The sequence below is a fragment of the Penicillium digitatum genome, chromosome 3 (genome assembly GCF_016767815.1).
Source record: "Penicillium digitatum chromosome 3, complete sequence".
Classification (NCBI taxonomy): domain Eukaryota; kingdom Fungi; phylum Ascomycota; class Eurotiomycetes; order Eurotiales; family Aspergillaceae; genus Penicillium; species Penicillium digitatum.
Genome location: NC_089386.1, coordinates 3853924 through 3873787, shown reverse-complemented (window position 1 = coordinate 3873787; position 19864 = coordinate 3853924). Strand labels below are relative to the sequence as shown.

Here is a 19864-nt window from a genome sequence, read left to right as displayed (position 1 = left end):
AGACCCCTAAAGATGATGCACTCAAGGACATCCCGAGGTCAAACACATGTACACATTCATAGTTATCTACAGCAGATACAGAACCCCCATAACCACCAAACTAAACACCCAGCCCCAAGGACCCAGCCTCATCCCAAGGCTCAAATAATACACAGCCCCAAGATAAGAGCAAGTGATAATACCATCTGAATTCCGATAGCCATAGGAGGAATTCATCCAGGCACCTTGAGGACACCCGAAGCCAAGTGCCGACGGACAATCCTTAACTAGGGTATGACAGATATCCTGACAGGGCAGGATCTCCTTGTAGGGACCCGGCATGATCTGCTCATCGATGATAGAATTACGGGATGTATTCGACGCCACCGATTGACGGTACGGACTATCATTCGGCAGGGAAGAGCCATTGATAAAAGACTGGCCGGCGTTACGGACGGCCAGGTAGCCGGCGTTGTTACTGAAGTCGGCACAGCGGGGGATTGTGACGCCGCAGAGCCATTGTTTGTAGGCTTTTGCGCAGTCGTCGCAGTCGACGGCGAGGGAGAACATTGATTCTTCGTTTGTTTTGCATTGAACTTGTTGGAGGGAATAGGTGAAATTTTGGTAGAAGGCCGCGGCGTAGTCGTCATAGATTGTGCGGAGCTTGTCCACGTTTAGTTTAGGGTTTGAGGGGACTGCATATGCGACTTCCGAGCAGAAACTCAGATTGAATAGCACGGCGCAGTTGTTGTCTGGAAAAAGGTTAGATGGAATTTGGGGGTGTTGGGGTTGTAGGGGATGTCTCAGTTTGCTCACCTGTTTTAGTCGTGAAATTCATTGGCTGCCATACCGTGCCACCGCCGCCGATGATGCCATTCCCGGACGCAGTTGAATTGCCCACCATTGCCAGAAGACCGCTGTACGATGAACTCTGGTTCAGTCCAGTAATGTAAAATTGTTCTTTGGGCTTATTTCCAAGTCCACGATTCGTCATGCCAACCTCGGTTGAGCTACTTATTCGGCCCACCTGCGAAAGCGCATCTAGGGCGCAGAACGATTTCTCCAAGCCCTGTAGTACTGTATCATTGATGTTGTGAGCAAACATGGTATACGGAGGAACGAGGTCCATCCACTGCTTGTAGTTTGTGGAATTTTTCGCGGACTGGGTCAGGTTGTTCGTCACCAGCAGCGCGGCCGACACGTCCGCGTCGATGAAGAACAGATTTGGTGTATCGTCCACAATATTGTGGAAAAGGGCATCGATGGATGCTGCGATCTGGTACGTATAACTTCCTGTGTATTCGGTTGAATTAGGCGCTGCGACGCCGATGTAGACGTCGCTGTCCGTGTCTACGGTGATTCCCACATAGCCGCCAATGGCAGTGTGTATATCCTGCAGCGAGTCATCTTTTCCCGGTCCTGGCTGCTGCAGTTTCTCTGAATTCGACACATACAGTTGCAGCTGCGGGAATCCGCCTGGTGAGTTGGTTTTGTTGGTGTATGGTTTCTGGCAGGTCGTGAGCGACAAGTAGACTGTTGTCGTTGCTCGCTTCGACAAATCCCTGTCTCGTTTCCGTAGCTCATTGTTTAGGTCATCGTCATCTTCCCCCGCAGCATTTACGTATGCAGGAAGACCGCTGCCTGCGGTGCCGTGTTTACCGTTCACCACTGTTTTGGGCAGGTAGAACCAGTGGACACCGCCGATTTCGAGCGCGCTCGGCTCCGCAAACTGATTGTTGCCCAATGCTTTCGCGGAATTAGGATATCTAGGCACGAGATCCAGCCCGTTTGACTCGTCATCTCCGTCAACACTGTCGCGAAATTCTAGCCCACTGAATGAGTCCAGCGCAAGTGTGAGTCCTGTCCCGTCCTTGATAACTGCCCCTCGGATGTTCAAAATGTTTTCTGTATCCGGACCCTTGTAGGCATCAGCATAGGCGGCTGAGTCGTAAGCGAGTGCGAAAAGAAGGAAGATCGCGCTAATCGTTGCAGTAAGATAGCACTGCAGCGCGTTGTATTGGCGTCGCATGGAAAGGCGGATTGGACGGTGTCGCTACGCAGCTAAGAGGCAGAATCTGAGTTGGCAAGTCAAGATATGACGGGCAAGCAGTGGTAAACACCAGCTGTAAACCTCTTCCTGGAGGTCAAACCAGCGACTGCATGTAGTCGGTTGTCCGGATAAGGCTGGCTGCCTATCGTGGAAAATGCCAGTCTTATCGTGTTTGCTGCCTTGCTGCCTTATTTAAAACACCCTGCCAGCTAACGCATTCGGTAAGCGAGCTGGCCACCCCAACCAAAACGCGTCCATGAATTAGATCTTAGTTAGTTCAACCACCCACCATGCCACCAATTCGTACTCAATCCTCTCGAAATTCAATAGAGCAGGAGGGTAGGATCTTACTAGCTATCCAGGCTTTTAAGAATCAAGAAATCTCTTTAATTCATGAAGTGGCGCGCCGTTTTAACGTCCTAAGATCCACCCTTTCTACCCGCCTGAATGGTATACAACACCGCGCGATTTCTCGCGCTAACTCTTATAAATTGACCGATACTAAAGAGGAATCTCTTTAGAAATGGATCCTCTCTATGGATTCTTGTGGATTAGCCCCCCGGACCTCTATAGTATAAGAAATGGTAGATCTTCTTCTTTAAAAGCGTGGAACTAGACTTCCCTAGTTCTTTCGGTCGGCGAGAAATAGGTATATAACTTCGTGAAACGGTATCCTTGTCACGGTGCGAACCGTGATGCTTAGTTAGAGGAAGATCACGGCACGTGATCTCCGACCTGTTTATCTTGAACTTCAGTTCTAGATCCTGTTGTAGCTCTTCGAGCTACGTCTTGTATATTAGCCTGCCCCTGCCTGTACCTGCCTGTCAATGGGAATCTGATCTGTTACAACCTGTTCCTACCAGTCATCTCCTATCATACCGTCCTGCCAGCCCGCACCCTGACAATCCTCTCCTATCCTCCGGATTCTCGAAACGATACAACTACAAGCGTGCGAAATACAAAGATCCTAAAATCATTAGGGAGTGGTTTAATTTAGTTCTTTATATTATCTTTTATAACCTTTAGATTTTAGTTTTTTACGGTATTAAAATATACGTATAGTTAGATAGTTAAAACTAAGATATAGAATAGGATTAATAAAATTAACTTCCTCGAAGTATACCTGTCAGGGTGCGGGCTGGCAGGACGGTATGATAGGAGATGACTGGTAGGAACAGGTTGTAACAGATCAGATTCCCATTGACAGGCAGGTACAGGCAGGGGCAGGCTAATATACAAGACGTAGCTCGAAGAGCTACAACAGGATCTAGAACTGAAGTTCAAGATAAACAGGTCGGAGATCACGTGCCGTGATCTTCCTCTTACTAAGCATCACGGTTCGCACCGTGACACAGATTATATTAAACTAGCTTGTAAAAGGCTTCCGTCTTATAATATGAGGTGCTATCTTACTCGCTAAAGAAAATAAGGATTTACGCGCCGCTAACGAGAAGTAGAAGTAAAGTGTACTAGATCCTAGAGGTAGATACCTACTAAAGAAGACCTCTTAGTTCTTAAAGCTTCTTAATTGATTACCGAGCCGGTTAAAGCGGTTAAAGCGCCTCCCCCCCGCTAGTAGAGAAGGCCTTCGCTACCTTTATAGCCCCGAACGAGAGCATTACCAATATGCTAGTTATATAAAAATCAGGGTCATAAAAGAAAATTATGTCCAGAGTATAGATCATTTTAGTGTTTTTAATTTAATGGAGTTTTGGTTGAGTTGTATGTATTTGAAATTAGTAGGTTTGGTTAGGGTGGCCGGCTCGCTTATGAGATACGTTATGAGTTAGCTGTGAGGCATCGGAAACCACAGCCAAAGACTAAGAACAGGGAAGCTTTCTAGGATACCGGTATGAGGCTGAAGTGGTTCACATAAATTTCAATGAGAGCATAGTCAAGTCGTTTGATAAAAATTTTTGAGAGTCATGTTCCATCGAATAGACGTTGTGATTTGAGACCAACATATAAAAAAAGAAAACGAAATTATCATAAGCCAAGCAACATGCAAAATAATAGAGAAAAAGTCAATGCAAGATAGCAAGTCCAAAAAAAAATCAAACCAGCTTCTGCCAGCGGGCTAGGCCAAAACTGACTACAACAATGCCTGCCATCACTCCGAGAATGCCGAACCACCATGCCAATCCTTGTGTGTGCCCGCCGGGAACTTCTACGTTCATACCGAACAGACCACAGATCAGATTCATGGGAACCAGAATAGTAGCAATCAGAGTGACCTTGCTAAGAACCTTGTTGACGTGGTTTCCCAACACCAAGTTGGTGACATTTAGCTGAGCCAAGTAATTGGTATGAGATCGACTGAGCATCTTTTCGAAATGCGCCAAATTGGACATCATAGTCACAACATGATCCTGGATGTCACCCAGGTAGAGACCAATATCACCACGGGGAGTAACTGAGTACTGCTCGTTACAGCGCTTGGAGAATCCACGAATGACATCGGCCTTGCCGCCTAGTAGGCGCATCAAGCTCATGACCTTCTTGCGCAAACCTCCAATGCGAGGGAGGAATGATTCAAAATCGTCAACTCGGGCGATGAACACATGGTCTTCAATCGCCTCAGACTCCAATTCCACATCCCGAATCACGGGTCCGAAGCTATCCACGATGTCGTCAATCATCGCGTAACAGATCCAGTCACTGCTGAGAGACACATAGTCCCGCAGCTTTCCAATACGTCTCCGAACATTGGATGCGTGGGGGTTCTCCTCGAAAGAGAAAGTGAGGACACCGTCTCGGAAGACAACCATGTAGAAATTGACAGGTTCAAGGAATTCCTCACTTGTTTTGTCCTTTTGGTAGAAAGTCCGGAAACAGACAAAGTAGTACTGTTTGAACAGTTCAACCTTCTCACGGGCTTCCTGGGTTTGAATATCCTCCGTTGTCAGCGGATGAATAGAGAAAGCCCGGGAGATGGCTCCCAATTCCTCGTCGGTAGGGTTGACCACATCCAACCACCACACACCTCCCTCAGGTCCAAGCTCAAAAAGATCTCGGAAGGTTTCACCAGGGAGCACCAGATCTCCCAGATCGGCAGCATGCACTGTGCTTTGAGATTCGGACGAAAAGAACCCAAAGCGAGAGCGCTGATTTTTATTCTGGGGTGGTTTAACCCACTCCTTTTCGTTCGTAACCTCGGCGTCCCTCTTTTCATCTTCACTCAGTAAATCAGACGAGCCGGTCTTTTTAATTGCACCCATATCAGGGCTTTCGGCGCCAGGACGAAGGTCGTAAAATATGCGGGGCCTCTTGCTCTGTGAGCTCATGCTGTGCTTGCGGCGGTCGCCATCGTCAATTTTGGTGCTTGGATTTAGGGCCACAAACTCCTCAAGTTCCTCGTAGTCGATGACGGGAATACGGCCTGGTTCATCGAAGCAGGCCTCCTCTGCTGTGTCAAATGGCACATCACCCAATTGAGGGCGAATGGCACTGGCATTGCTGAAAGTTGGGCGCCGGTTGTGGGTGCCACCCGAAACAGTGCGTTGCAGGATAGCTTCTAGGTCCGGAGGCGCATGGCTGTCCAGGGTATTGGCGCGCTCACGGCGACGCGGGTCGGCAAAAGCCTCAACTGAATTGGGAGGAGAGGATGATCGAGCAGATACGGACGAGGCGCAGGAGGCGTTGACGAGATCTGGGTTGACAATGCTGATGCGACGAGGGGTCTGGTAAGTGCCTTTATGGTCAACTGAGAATCGTCGACCGAGTCCATTCAACTCATTCGGCGACCGATCATCTTCCACCGTGTTTTCAAAGTCTCGGGGAATCGGACCGTCTCTTCGGGCATCTTGCGCACTGAGCAAGTCTGGACGGTCGATTATTTCAGGACCTTGAGTAGTATCGCGCGGGCTGTAAGAACGCTCGACCGGGGCCTCGATGCGCGGAGGCGTCTGCATCTGGAGGCGGTGATCATCCAGTTCGGGTACTGGAGTACTGTACCTCGTCAGGTACATGGACCTCTCGGATCTCGGAGAGTCAGACATGGTGAGCTCTCCGTATGTGGAAATTCGATGAAAGCGATTAGGGCGCCAGATTGGCAGACTTTTGTTGGAAGTTTAGTTAAGTTGTATTTGCTCTTTGATAGCACGACGGCCGAAGCAGACGCAAGCCGGTAAGAGGTTCGTTCAAGGGTGACGGCCCTCCATCCATAAGCCAGACCCTTCACGAGGGTCTGGCGTTACCGACTAACGTCTGACAGCCGCAATAAAGACTTTCCTGAAACCCAGTTAGGGAGGTCTGGTGTCGCCCCCGCCAAAGACCCGGAACTTGGGGCCTGCAAGAGGGTGAAGAAGAGATGCTTCGGCGTAGCGAAGTCCCGCCAACTTGAAGAAGTGGGACGATGAGGAGCTTGGTGGCTCCAGGGTTGCTGTAAGACGAGACGCGCGAAAGGTTCGCAGGCAAGCTCAATGACAACGTTCGAGTTCTTGAGCACCAGAAATGAAAATTTCTAGTTTGAATTGCAAAAAGTTGAAAGTCAAGAGTGGAAAAAGCGGGAAGGGAAAAAGGTATTAAAGAAAGTGGCAAAGACCAAATGGAGTCGATGGTGCCGAGGTGGTTCCGGAAGCCGCCCACAGAATCACCGGTATCGAAAAGACTTGGGATTTGGAAATTCAAAATAAAGCACCTCAGGGGGCTGCAGTTATAGGAGAAAATAAGGGAAAAAAAAAATAGTGGGGGGGGATAAGAGGTAATATGCCCGAGGAAAAGGGAGACCAAGCTAAGTGAAAAAAAAAAAAAATTTTGTAAGCGGGTCCCCCGTTTCAGCAGAGAAAGGACTGAAAGGCTCTATACGAGTAAGAGGACTATAAAATAAGCCTGTTGTTGACCAGAATACGGGAGTTATTTGCCTGGTGCAAAAGTTTTGCTTTTGAGGCATTTTGGTGCTAAATGTCGTCTTTACGGCTTTAACTTCTTACATTCCCTCGATCATATGTTGTATATTACAATGCATGCATATTTCCTTTGGATCTTTGTCGCCCTTAGCAGTTTTGATATTTTTAGCTTAGGCTGACAAGATAATATTAGTCTCGAGCAGCTTATCTCGGTGAAAAATGCCATTTTTTTTTCTGATGCATCGGCTTTTATATGGTATCCATGGTGAATAATATAAAGACTACAACATACGGAGTATAGCAAGTAACACACCGAAAAAAATTAAATGTAGACAATCGGATCTGACAACCATGCCAGCACAAATCAAATCAAAAAATACCCAATGAGTCGATCAAAGAAGAAAGTCTCCACTTATTCCGACGTCGGCCAAATTTTTTTGGTTTGCCAAGAGTTTCAGAGTCACATACCGGACTATCAGACATCTTGTACACTTTGTGTGTTTGGACCCTTGTAACACACGAACATATAGTCACCTCTATCATGACTTCTTTCGTGATCAAGATCCCTTGTTCCTCTGCCAACATTGGCCCCGGTTTCGATGTGATCGGTCTGGCATTGTCCCTCCACCTGGATCTTCACGTCACCGTCGAGGCCAAACCTTCATCCCAGCTCCCCTTCAACTGCGCCATCACCTATGAGGATCAAAGCAAGAGTGTTGAGCAGATCAGTCTCGACCCAGAAGTCAATTTGATCACCCGTGTAGCCTTGTATGTCCTCAGATGTCATGACCAGCGGGCCTTTCCCGTCGAAACCAAGGTGCATATCGTCAATCCCATCCCGTTAGGCCGGGGTCTGGGCTCTTCGGGTACTGCTGTGGTCGCCGGCGTTATGCTGGGCAATGAGGTGGGTAAGCTGGGCTTGAGCAAGGAACGGTTGCTCGACTATTGTTTGATGATTGGTAGGTTGGAGTGTTCTTTGTGCCCTTCATCTGAGTCTCCGGGAGGAATGGATCGTATGTCGTACATCTTACTAACGCATACAAACAGAGCGGCACCCGGATAACGTGGCTGCTTCTCTCTTTGGTGGGTTCGTGGGTACCTATCTGAATGAGCTTAAGCCCGAGGATGTGGCACGCAAAGAAATTCCCCTGAGTGAAGTCCTGCCTGCTCCGGCAGGTGGTGTGGACACCGGCATCAGACCCCCCGCACCACCCATGGCCATCGGTCATTACAGGAAGTTTAATTGGGCCCCAGAGATCAAGGCCATTGCCATTATCCCTGACTTTGTGGTGCCTACTGCCAATGCCCGTAATGTGCTCCCGGAGACCTACTCGAGAGCGGACGTGGTATGTAGATGTTCAGGATTGATAAAACTGTCCGATTGCAAACTAATCTTCGGCTAGGTCTTCAATCTCCAGCGCGCTGCACTCCTGCCCGCGGCCTTGGGAAGTTCCCCACCGGATCCTGATATGATCTTCCTCGCCATGCAGGATAAGGTACACCAGCCGTATCGCAAGACGCTGATCCCAGGATTGGCTGAGATTCTCCAATTCATGACCCCTGCCACCCAACCCGGTCTGCTGGGGATCTGTCTCTCCGGTGCAGGGCCTACAATCCTGGCACTGGCCACGGATCGCTTCACCGAGATTGCTGACCGCATTATCGCACAGTTCGCTTCCAATAATATCTCGTGTCAATGGAAGCTACTGGAGCCTGCTCAGGATGGCGCAACTATCACCTATAACTAAAAGTTGACGCTTTTTCTGTCGTCACAATATGACCGCTGCCTGCGAGTCGGCGTTTCGCCGTGCTTTACAAACAAGCACGCAGAATTGGGGCTTTGGGACTGGTGTCGAACTTGTGTCTGGTTAGATGTGGGAAGATGTCTTCCCTAACCGCCACATGAGTCGCAAGATCTCAGTCTCACCGCTCCTTGAATCTCGCATTGAAGGATCCATGTGAGCCTTCCGACATGACATGTGGTTTCTCGGTTACGTTTGGATTTGCAGGGTCTAGCACACTGGTACACGATCGTAGGTCGAGATTCTCGAGGCCGGTTTCCCATCAGCAGTGCTCCAACTCGGGTAGACCGTCTGTTTTTGGTTCTAGAGATAGATGGCAGATGACATCGAATGAAATCTTGATCAGACAAATAACAGTTAAAATTCAATATCGGGTCGATTTCTCAAGGAACAAGCCCATTTGGAATCAACATTATGTTGCAGGCAGTGCTTGGTACTTCGCATGTCGTTGACCGTGTAGAGAGAAAGGCGGTCCGGCGTGGCAGAAGTCAAATGACACCATTGCGATAAGCCGCCCAGCATCGATCAAGGGATCTTCGAACCCATCCTGCTGACCTCGAATCTCATCAACTTGCTTCAACCATGGATGAGCTACTCGCCCCTATTCAGGATGCCATTGAAGGCCAAATTGTACGCCCCCACACCGTCTTCATGCAATGTCATTGCTCCGCGATCTAAGCTAACAAGATCTCGATAACAGGACTTCCACGGCCAACGTCTAGCAGAGCTATTATCAACTCTTTTGCTAGTTTTCTCGGGAGTATGTTGCACGAACATTGAGTCTTGTACTGCCAGGGCTAACAACTACTATCTGCTCTAGGTCGCCAGTTTTGTTGTCGGATACATCTACAAAGACATCCACCTTACATTATGGACTGGTTTGGCCGGCACACTGTTTACAGCTCTCGTCGTTGTTCCACCCTGGCCAGTATACAACCGCAACCCAGAGAAGTGGCTGGGCTCACCAAGTGCGAGAGCAACTCCGGGTATAACTGTGGATGGGGTGAAGGTGCAATAGACCATTGTTGTGAAATTGTCAAGCGTAATTATCATTGGAAACGTTTGTGCAGCACTTTCTTGTCTGCTACGAAATACGAGAAGGGGAAATTATGGAGCTGGCTAGAGATATGACCTGTCCGAACGCCCAAGCCCTAGGCCGTCGTTAAGATTCGAAACCGCCTAAGAGAAGAAGAAAATTGTAGCCATTGAGCATGCGGCATCAGCAAGAAATCGTGAATTTGTATCGTGTAGTGTTTTTGAAACCCGGTGCCTCCTCTTTACCGGCCGTACTTTTGGAACTCCCAGTCTCGGTTGTCTAGTGGACAGACCTGGCGGGTCTTCAGCCATCTGGATATACAGTGGAAGTGGAATGCGTGCTATGAGAAAGGAGCAGTTAGCCTGCGAACATGCAATCGGACGGGATGGATGCGGGTTTTCTCACGTTGCAGATACCCCAGGCAACAGTGCACTCTTCCGTTGTTGATGATCCTTGGTTGGCCTGGCATTCGATGCCTGTTTTGTCGCTCATTCAGCTTGTAAGATAAAGAAAGTTTTGGAGGGTAGTTTCTACATACACAAGTCCATGATGTGGTTTCGGCAAATGGCACAGTTGTCGACGACGATATCCCAAGCCCACAAGGCAACAGCGTTCCACTGAACGATAGCCAGTCAGTATCATGAGGCGCTGCGAACAGTAGGTCTTTGTGTACCTTCTTGACCTCGAACTTCTTCTTGTCGGCATTGTCGGAGCCCTTGGCGACGGCCTTGCCCTTAGAGGAGCCAGTAGCGGCTTCCTTCATCTCCACATCTGCCATAATGAGGTTCTCGTCGGAGTTTGGCGGGTGTCAGTTTGAAATGCTTGGCGCAAGACAACAGAAGCTAGCTGAGGTGGGGGGATCAGAACTGTGACTGACGTAAGTGAGGCTCCGATGTCAAGGTTGGGGCGGTGATGGAGGGCGGTGGTTGTAGTGTAGAGAGTCAAAATAGAACGGATGAAGCACCTTTTTTGGGGAAGTTGAAACAAGAAATATCTCCAAAGGTACTCAATGCGCAATGCTATAATGTGACCCTGTCCAGCAGTTGATAGTTCTGTTTGACTTGGTTTGTTCTTGATATCGTGAAGCAGGTGGCGTCCTTAGTCATCGAGATGAGATCGCGGTCCCCTCTTCGTTTGTCTGCATTGGATGGCCTTTGCCTTCAGCAAACAACAATGATTCAATCTTCTTTTCCTTCACGTTTTTTTTTACTCTTTAGAGATGCCTCCAGTTGATTTTCGCTTTTGACTCTTGTTACACACTCCGTTTCATAGACAAGATCTTCTAATAGACTGTCTATCTTTGCCTTTGAGCTTGACTCAACTTGCGACGCTTTCATTCCCCATCACTTTCTCTGCTTCCTCAGCGTTGCCATACTTAATATTGTCGGCACCTGCTGAGCAGCGATCTGATTTTGCTGCAATCTCCGCGTCTTTTGCCTATTACTGCTTCGTCATAGCGTTGCCTTTTCTCTTTACCTCTCTCCATAGGCTGCCTATTTTTCAAGCCAACCGCCGACATGTCGGCCCAATCTCCTCATCCTCCAACCCCTAAGGGATCGCGCAACAGCCGTCGTCCCCAGAAGAAGAACACGACCCCTCACGCCCAGAAACCGGCGCTCCTCTCTACTCCTCCATCATCCCCGCCGCATAACATGAGCCCCGGTGTCACCCAGATTGATTCCTCAAACTTCAACTCTTCTAAGAAGAAGCCTATGCGCTCAGTCAAGAAGCCCCGAGACAACAAGGCTTCACCTGCCCCGCACTCTGGAAACCACAGCAACGGCTGTAATAGTAGTCTTCGACATACACCAACCCACCCTGCTGTCACATCTCCTCAGACAAAGCCGAGCGAAGCCTATGCAGGACCGACGTTCCATGCATCGCCTGCACCATCTGCTCTACCTATGCCTAGCTTCTTCTCTAAGTCGGGTCTTGATGCCAATTTGATCCCACCCATCGAGACCGATAGTGATGATGCGGAGGTGGAGCCTGAACCAGAGGAGACTCCGTCCAAACCTCGCAATCGCAACAACCTATTTAAGGGTGAGGAGCACAAGCCTTCGCCTCTCGACTTCCTTTTCAAGGCTGCTGTGCAAGCCAGGGACCAGAAGTCCACGAGCAGCCCTGAGGTGAACAAGGTTCTTCTGTCTCCCCAGACCGAACCCAGGGCCGTTCGCCTCAATCGTGATGGCGTATTTTCATTTGAAATGGGAAACTCCGAATACTCTCGCAACTCACAAATTGGTCCTTCTTTCGCTCCTTCTTACCAGGATCGCATGAATGCGCTGCGGCCCTCGGCTACCCCTCAGTCCTCTGACATGTCTGAGGAGGAGCGACGAATCAAAACCGAGGAGTTGAAGCACCTGTTACTCAATCCACCCCCACAGAAGCCGCCTTCCTCGGCTTATGCTTCTCCCGATTACACTGGATCCTTCGGGCCCCGTCCTTCCAATGTGCCTCCCTATGCCACCCCCATGCGAACCTCGTCTGGCCCTCAGTTGACCATGTCTCATGGTTCGTTCTCTCCCCATCAGCTGCAACAGCAGCAGATTCCTCAGAACAGCGGCCGTTCCCAGTACCAATACCCCGGCCACTCTCACTCACCTCTACGCCGTGAGGTTGACCTCGTGCCGCCTCCTTCGATGCCCCCGTACCGTGGCCCTATCTCGAAAAGCACCTCGAACGGAGGCTCTCCGGCGCCATATGGCAATCCATACGTGGCAACCTCCCAGCTTCAGCGGTCTGACTACGCTTCTCCCCAACCAAGCCATGCATCAGCTTCATTCCAAATGCCGCTCAACTCACCATCTCCTTCTCGAGTGGTAGACACCAGGCAAATTGAGAATGACATCCGTCGAGTCCTGAAGCTCGATACCTCAGGACCTCCAGTTACTCAGAGCTTCGCGTAGCTCTGCGTGGCTTCATGTCCGCCTTGTCAGATTGTGATTTTTTTCCTACGGTCTTGACTATCTTCTCTTTTTGTTGAATAAATGGCCTGTTTCTTGTGTTTTTTTTTTCTCTCACTTTTGTCTTTCTTTTTTCTTGACTTCATGTTGATTAAACTCTGTTTCTTCTTGCATCATGTTCATACGGGCATCCTCGACTGGTCTCGGGTCCCTCGGTTGGTTTATTCTAGTCTTCCTTTCCCGCGACAGGGTGCTCATCGTTTCTTTCCATGTGTCTCTTGCGGCAATGTTCACCATGATGATAATGCACGGCACTGGCTGCTTGGTAAATTGATGAGGTGGTAATTTTATACCTTTTCTCCATCGTTTGGCGTCGTGGTTTCCCAAATGTGGTGGCGCGGCCTGGTTTTGGCTTGGGGCATGGAGGGATGCTAACAAATGCATGATTTCGCTGTTATTGTGATTGTGTTTTCCTGCATGGTTTGTCCTTGTTTTAGGCCTTTCGCTGTTTTTGTCTCTTCTATCTCATTCTTTGTTTGGTCGAAGTAGCGGTCAGCCTCGGTCCGCCTTTCAAGACTGATCTGGCACTTCATAACTTAGTGAATTCTTTTTACTCATTTTGTGAGGATCGAACTTGTCGAATTATCTGACTAGTCCCCACCGGTGTGCTTGTGTGACCGTCGCTTAATCCGATAAATCACCACTGGTCAGATTTTGTTTTCGTTCATGGAGTACAAGTAGCAGTTGTACATAGTAGCCTAGTAGATCTGACTCCAATTTGTGAACAAATTTGAAGTTTAGGTAACTCAGCCCGGTAGGACATAAGTGCGTCATAGGACAATCTCCAACTCTAGCTCTTTGCACATAGAGGTGCTAAGCGCACCAACACCACTACATTGTGCCAAGTGTTGGCGCGCCCCTGCCAGTACAAATTTTACAAAGTAGCATCTTTTATACGGCTTGTCAATACAAAAGGTGCATCACAGGCATAACGTTGATTTTCGGGCCCCGAGAGAGAGGTATGTAGGAAAGATGTTCAAGGTCTCTACCCGTAAAAGATTCCGGTAGACATCCAGAAAGTGTCATCAACAGGCCTTGTCAGATGTTGACTAATGTAAACCTATCACTGATTAAAAATCTACTCAGGACTTGATGAGCTTGTTTCCGTGCACCTGACTTAGGTTGTATTTGGAAAGAAGAACAGAAAGCTGCATCTGAAAATCGAGTTAAAGAAGCATCATTCATCATTTATACATGTGGTTCTTCTAGCTAGTTGCTTCAATGTTCATAGCTTCCTACCAGGGGAATCTGGGGCAGTTGTTAAGTACTCTAGACTAGCTTTAAATGAAAGTTGTCTCGTCAGATTCAGATGACATTTTTCTTTGGGTAATTCTGAGCTTGCCCATCTTTTCTCTTCTTCAAAGACTCACTACGCAACAAGCATGGTGGTGATGAGAACAGGAGAGGCCGTTAGTAAAGTTGGACATGATGTATGAGAGGAAATGATGAAGCCTGTCAAGTAACAGTGACAGATGTTGAGAAAGAAAAAAACAGAAGAATCCAGGAGGCTGGGTTTCTTGGAGGAAAAGTATCAGAGGATTCTCGCCCTTAATAGCCGGTAAACGACATGAGACTTGGGACAGTGTCCATGGCACGTGAAGTCATGGCCAGGACTTGAGCATACAAAGTAAGAAGAAAACACGAACCAATAAATGTTGATCATTAGCTTGGAAGTAGTTATAGCGTGATCCAACTATCGATGCAAATAAAGTCAACAGATGGTTGGAAGGGATGACAGACATGTCCCATAGATGTGGCAGTTGATGGATTATAAATTCGCCCTGTATCACTTTTATTGCCATCTTTAATGGTTATAGAAAGCTCACTATCCACCCATAAAACCATCAAGCTCATCAATCTCATCATCGCTATATGGAAGTAGTGGTACAACTTTCACATGTCGCGTCGGATCAATGAGCTTTTCATCCGAGCACTCTTGAGGTGGCGGAGTATCGAGCAATGTCTGTAAAGACTCTTCATCGATCACCATACACATGCGATATTGAGTAGAGAGACCCTGATTCTCTTGTGTATCAACCCAGCGTCGAAAATGAACGCGAACTGAGTCTATTGAAGCTCTGTCAAACCTTGGATGGTTCATGATGACTGAGCTGTGCTGAGCCCAGAGTTCGTGATAAAAAGTGAGTTCTGTCTTGGTTGGGGTGTTGTTTCCAGAGGAGACGCACTCTGAGCATAATCCATGTTTCATATAGGAGTTGAGAAGATCGACAATTCGGAGGAACGCGGCGTTGGAATGGGGAGTAAATGTGGTGCGATAGATGACATATCCCCATGTTGATCCGTTCCTGGTGCTCGTGTGAAGGTGCTTCGTAGGCCAGGACAGCCCATTGAGATTCATGATGTGAAGCTCAAAACGAGGACGATATAGAAGATGGAACAGAAGACAAGAGCCACGAGAGACCTGAATTTGTTGAATTAGTGTCTCTATCATTCTCCACCTTTGCTGACGCTAACGTACAGCCAGGGAGGGGCGTTTATTACTAATTTTAGTTGGTCCCCATTTGGCCCCGGGGTCCTTCATGCGAATCTGTTCGGCGAATTTACTCGAGACAAGTGAACTTCACACATCTACATCTGGTAGTAACCAGGGTGCTACCAAGTTTGATGGCATTTACAGGAGAGGATCTTGAAAATGATTCCCAGTTTGGGGTACAAATGTTATAGATGTTACATTAGATTCCATTTTCTTTGGGTCACAGCAATGGAACCTGGAAAGTTATCCCGCTATACCGAATTGAGTGAGGTTTATCTGGAAGCGGAAAAGAGGTTGAGCGACCATTATCCCATTACGGTAATTTGTACGAAGTGCTCTCAGCATTCTGATATCAGATTCGGTTGTTATTCACAATCAAAGTAGTGGTTTTTTTTTTTGGCAGGTATCCATATGAAGGTATAGAACCACTGATCGAGATCAAGTCTAACCTCTCTTGGCAACATTCAAGGCAAAAGAATTTTCGATGATCCGACAACTGGAATGGCTCAGTTATGCGTGGTGCAAAGAGTCTGTACTGCGGGATGGTAACAGTCCACTCTAGCTGGAGCTAGATTTACTGCCAGATTGCAGCCGAAGCTACATAAACCCAGTTGGTGCGGCTCCATCCAATGATGACGCCGCAGATTGCACGCGCTTGCATCATGCCAATTTTGAAAAAAACCACTTGAGTCTCTATTCAACCTCCCATGTTTTTCTTTCGAGAAATCTACAAACCGCCACTACCTCAAGCACATTGAACAGACAATAACGAGCCTAGGACTAGATCGGGACCATGTTTCAGAGTTAGACGTGCCAATTGAGGGATTCGCATCTATGTGGCCATACAGACCCAACATGACGGATATATGTCCTATGGCTGTGCTATCCCAGGAGATACGGGGCATTAGGTCTCAGGATCTCAGAGCTTCGCGTGAGATAACCATCGACCAAGTTGGATTCGAACCCGAAGGCGATGCTATCACGTCAGCAATGGAGAGGTTCTATGTAGTAGGTCTTGGCAAGATGTATAGGGATGCACCACTTGTATAATCGGGGCGAAGACCAATGGTGGGGTTGTGGGCGAGACCTCGTAGCAGATACCGTGGAAAGAGCCGTGGAGGGAGCGTTAGGGGCTGATATCTCATCTGTTCTACGCAATCATTACACCTTTTCATCTACAATTCAAGGTGAACCCAAAATTAGACGATATCGGAAGGCCTGCACACGTGGCTAGTTGTGGCACTGCCATCAGGATCCAGACATCCAGGACCCAAGACAACTGAGCATGACCAGCAACCAATTGAGTAGACCTCAACCTATGGTCGGATTTGAGGATACCCTTTTGTGTCGAATTTATGGTGTACGGAGAACTATTTCAAACGTTGCGATTTGCAACCATGTGGAGATGCAATCTAAACTAGCGCGCAGCGCTAATCGGACCGCCACGACCTGGATTTCCATCTGTGGATCCTTTGTCAACCATGATTTCTTCGTCATTGGACAAGCCAGACAAGCCGGAAGTGACAATAACAATTGACAAACTCCCCGGGCAACATGATTTTCAGCCTTCTCGGCCGCCTCAAGCGCATCTGAGCCAAGCGGATTTTGCCTGGCCATGCCCTCTCATCCGACAACGATCCGTCCTTATAGATTGAGTCACCCAGGCATCCATCCTTTTTGCTGGGTGATCCTCGCCCGGATTCGGACAAAAAGTTTCGGGAGATCAAACTCCTTCGCGTCAGGCTCGGACTGCAGTTGCGGATCCCAAGTCCCAACTTGACATTCTTAGATGCAGCCTCCACCCCTGGTATCCGGTACATCTCGTAGTCAATATTGCGTGAAAATACAACAAGTTGGATCGCTGTCGCCTCAAGCAAGATACAAATACTCGCACCTAGCATACTCTAGTCTTTCATTTACCACACTGTTGCAGCAGCACTCTCTAGCAAGGTTGAATAGTGAGCGCCATTAATGATTCCGGTAGAATCGAGCCACGTCGGCCTTTTCAGGGGTGTTTTGTTCGTTCTTCGCGGAAGAAAGTGTTCGCCATCTTGTTGACAGCAAGAGGGGGCTGTCTGGAAGAAAAGGATAGAGGTCCTTCTTCGCGCCGGCTCCTCGGTTTGTGAGCTTGTTGAACTCCCAGCATTGTGCCTTCGTGCCTACTTCGCTTATCAAGTGGGCATACCGTGAGCGCATTTAAGCTGCCATTCATTTGTCACAGGGTCGACAATTTGCGCTTGGTAGGCGTACCAGATAGAAATGCGTTCGCAAGCTTTGCAAATCTCGCCTACAAGGATGGCGCTTACGATCGTGAAGAAACAGAGGAGGCTCCAATTTCACTTTTGGTAATGAGACAAGGGAGGGTCTGTCAAATCCATCATGCATATAGCTCAGGGGACGGGATGGGCGATGCCTTCCTTTCTTCGTATCAGTAATCCTAATTGTAGGGTTTGGTAATGCTGTAGCCACCTGTACAAAGATGGATAACGCCGTGCATAGCGCCTACTCTTATGCAACTTTTTGGCACCTCAAAGAGCAATTAAAAAAAGGTTAAATTATCTTAACACAAGGCACAGTCAGCAGATGAGTTTGACAGCTTCCGAGCTAGCAAATCTATATGCTGGACTCGAACGTTCTGGTTACTGAGTGGATATAGTATATGATGGGAACGAGTGGCCGAAATCCGTCGTAAAACTTTGACACGGAGGGAATGGTTAGATGGTGATAGATATAATTACTTGGTTCCAGGGGCTTTTGTGAAGGAAACGTAGTCCACGGCGATGGTTTTATCAAGAGAATGACACCTGCTTATAGGAATCACACCATGGCACGAAGTAGGTTTCCTTTCGGTTGGTTGCTGTGGGTTTCTCCAGCCTTTACCCTCCTTGCAGATTATCCTGATAGCAATGCCCCCATGCCAACACCAGTTCCTTTAGAACTAGCGCTGCGATTTTGCAAAAAGATGCGGCGCTACGGATCCTGTCCCCTCAAGATCTGGAACCATTTTTTCAACCAGCGGCAACGAATGCCGTAAACCTCTGCGTGACACTATACGATTTGATGGCTGAAATGGAGACATGGTAGGCACCAAGACGGACGGTGACATTTTTGATGACCAAGTGGAAGTGGCTGTACAAGAAATTCAAAGGGAAGATCTAGTCAGTCATCAGCTATTCTGATCACGATCAGTAGCTTTTTGCGCGGTTGTTGAGACATGAGTGGGTCGATAGATCTTTGGCGTTATGGACTTGGGAGGAATGTAGGAATGCACACAAGGTCATGGCCGATGGCTACGACAGAAAATTCCAAATACACTCCAACTCTGTGGTGGTAGAAATGCCAGAGATCATCTATAACTTTTATATGGACTTACTTCTTCTGCAGGCAGAATGTCAATCAGACTCTGTTCTGAAAACGCAGTTCCACTAGTGTCTCAAAACAAGCTAGTTTATATCAGGCTTAGCGTATTTTCAAGGATCGAATCGCATCGAAACAAAGTGAGCCTTGGTCTTGTCTAGGTTAACCTCTAGATTAACTTGGAATGACTAAAAATTTAAGCGTGTCCTCTACCACCATAAAAATTTCCTCTGCGTTCGTATTTCGCGCGGGTATAGGAGAGTGTCATCGCAAATAAAGGGCTGAAGAAAAACAAAGTTTGGTAGTTAAGGTCCTACTATGTGCCTAGACACCCAAGACCCAGAAGCCCTTAGCCACACCGTTGAAACGAATCAAAATTGGAAGGTTTCCTAATTCCAATGTGGAGTCGAGCCTATGAGAGCCCAGTGCTGATCCTAATACTATCTCCCCCCCCCGGGGGGGGGGGTCTGTTCCAGGCTTCTAATATATAGATTTTTCAATATCCTGCATCATAGAATCACTGAATAGTTTGGTTCGCATGCTTAATATGCCAAGTGCCCTTTTTTTTATTGTACTCCGTACATATATTAATTTCGATATTTTTATTCAACGTGGACTCTTTCCCCTATTGCTAGTCCTAAAGACTCCTATTATTCGAAAGCCACAGTCGTTTCCCTGAGATCCACTCAGCTGGCGCTAATTTTTTTTTGATCAATTTCGGAGGTTCTTAGGGGAAGTACGGAGAATTCCGTACGCGTACGCAGCACGGAGTAAAGGGAACCCGAATTCGGCACCCCATCTCCTATTCCGTGTTCCTATTTCTGTATATTTCTTTTACCCAAGGGCCCTAGTACATAACTATTGGATGGGAGCTGGGGTCTTCAGATTAGTCTCCTGAGGAAGCTTAATTGGAACTGATTTTACCGGAAGAGTTCAGGACAATGGCATTTAGATGCACGCTGTCCACGTGTAGGTGTAGGTACCCTGGAAAAAGATATGTGGACTATATGCAAAGTAAACTACACTTGGCAAGATGCCCCAGTGCTGATTCGCATTCAGAAGACTTGGGGTTATCGACATCAAATCGGGATCTACATACCACCCGTCGAGACCTCACTGGATGCAGCCAGGGGGTGGATGAAATAGAGTCATATAATAACCATGGAAGCAAAGAACCTGTCGGTTTTTAGATTGTGAAAGAGGATCATATAGATATATTTATCCAAGCCTATTGAAAAACCTAGTGTTTCCAAAAAAAATTAAGAGAAACCGTCTCTTATTTCCCTCCACCTTTTCTCCTTCCTTACCTAATTCTGGATTCTGGACTGCCAAA

At 47.8% G+C, this 19864-nt stretch overlaps 7 protein-coding genes across 7 annotated transcripts; 3 read left to right on the top strand and 4 right to left on the bottom strand.

Annotated features, from left to right (window-relative positions):
- Positions 1–66: 66 nt before the first annotated feature.
- Pdw03_8923 (Calcium channel subunit Mid1) lies at positions 67–2008 on the bottom strand (the record flags this gene model as incomplete). The annotated part of the gene is made up of 2 exons (XM_014681537.1): positions 67–731; positions 796–2008. 2 exons carry the CDS (start codon positions 2006–2008, stop codon positions 67–69), a joined length of 1878 nt encoding a protein of 625 aa, XP_014537023.1.
- Positions 2009–4083: 2075 nt separating this feature from the next.
- On the bottom strand, positions 4084–6027 carry Pdw03_8922 (CorA family metal ion transporter, putative; the record flags this gene model as incomplete). The annotated part of the gene is made up of 1 exon (XM_014681536.1): positions 4084–6027. One exon carries the CDS (start codon positions 6025–6027, stop codon positions 4084–4086), a length of 1944 nt encoding a protein of 647 aa, XP_014537022.1.
- Positions 6028–7417: 1390 nt separating this feature from the next.
- Positions 7418–8624, top strand: Pdw03_8921 (Homoserine kinase; the record flags this gene model as incomplete). Its single annotated transcript, XM_014681535.1, has 3 exons — positions 7418–7835; positions 7924–8222; positions 8280–8624. 3 exons carry the CDS (start codon positions 7418–7420, stop codon positions 8622–8624), a joined length of 1062 nt encoding a protein of 353 aa, XP_014537021.1.
- Positions 8625–9260: 636 nt separating this feature from the next.
- Pdw03_8920 (Microsomal signal peptidase Spc12, putative) lies at positions 9261–9696 on the top strand (the record flags this gene model as incomplete). Its single annotated transcript, XM_014681534.1, has 3 exons — positions 9261–9308; positions 9379–9438; positions 9499–9696. 3 exons carry the CDS (start codon positions 9261–9263, stop codon positions 9694–9696), a joined length of 306 nt encoding a protein of 101 aa, XP_014537020.1.
- Positions 9697–9955: 259 nt separating this feature from the next.
- Positions 9956–10492, bottom strand: Pdw03_8919 (Zinc finger, RING-type; the record flags this gene model as incomplete). The annotated part of the gene is made up of 4 exons (XM_014681533.2): positions 9956–10054; positions 10120–10190; positions 10253–10331; positions 10388–10492. 4 exons carry the CDS (start codon positions 10490–10492, stop codon positions 9956–9958), a joined length of 354 nt encoding a protein of 117 aa, XP_014537019.2.
- A 739-nt stretch (positions 10493–11231) lies between these two features.
- On the top strand, positions 11232–12623 carry Pdw03_8918 (Proline-rich nuclear receptor coactivator; the record flags this gene model as incomplete). The annotated part of the gene is made up of 1 exon (XM_014681532.1): positions 11232–12623. The coding sequence occupies one exon, from the start codon at positions 11232–11234 to the stop codon at positions 12621–12623; it is 1392 nt and encodes a 463-aa protein (XP_014537018.1).
- A 1882-nt stretch (positions 12624–14505) lies between these two features.
- On the bottom strand, positions 14506–15039 carry Pdw03_8917 (uncharacterized protein; the record flags this gene model as incomplete). The annotated part of the gene is made up of 1 exon (XM_014681531.1): positions 14506–15039. The coding sequence occupies one exon, from the start codon at positions 15037–15039 to the stop codon at positions 14506–14508; it is 534 nt and encodes a 177-aa protein (XP_014537017.1).
- Positions 15040–19864: the final 4825 nt, after the last annotated feature.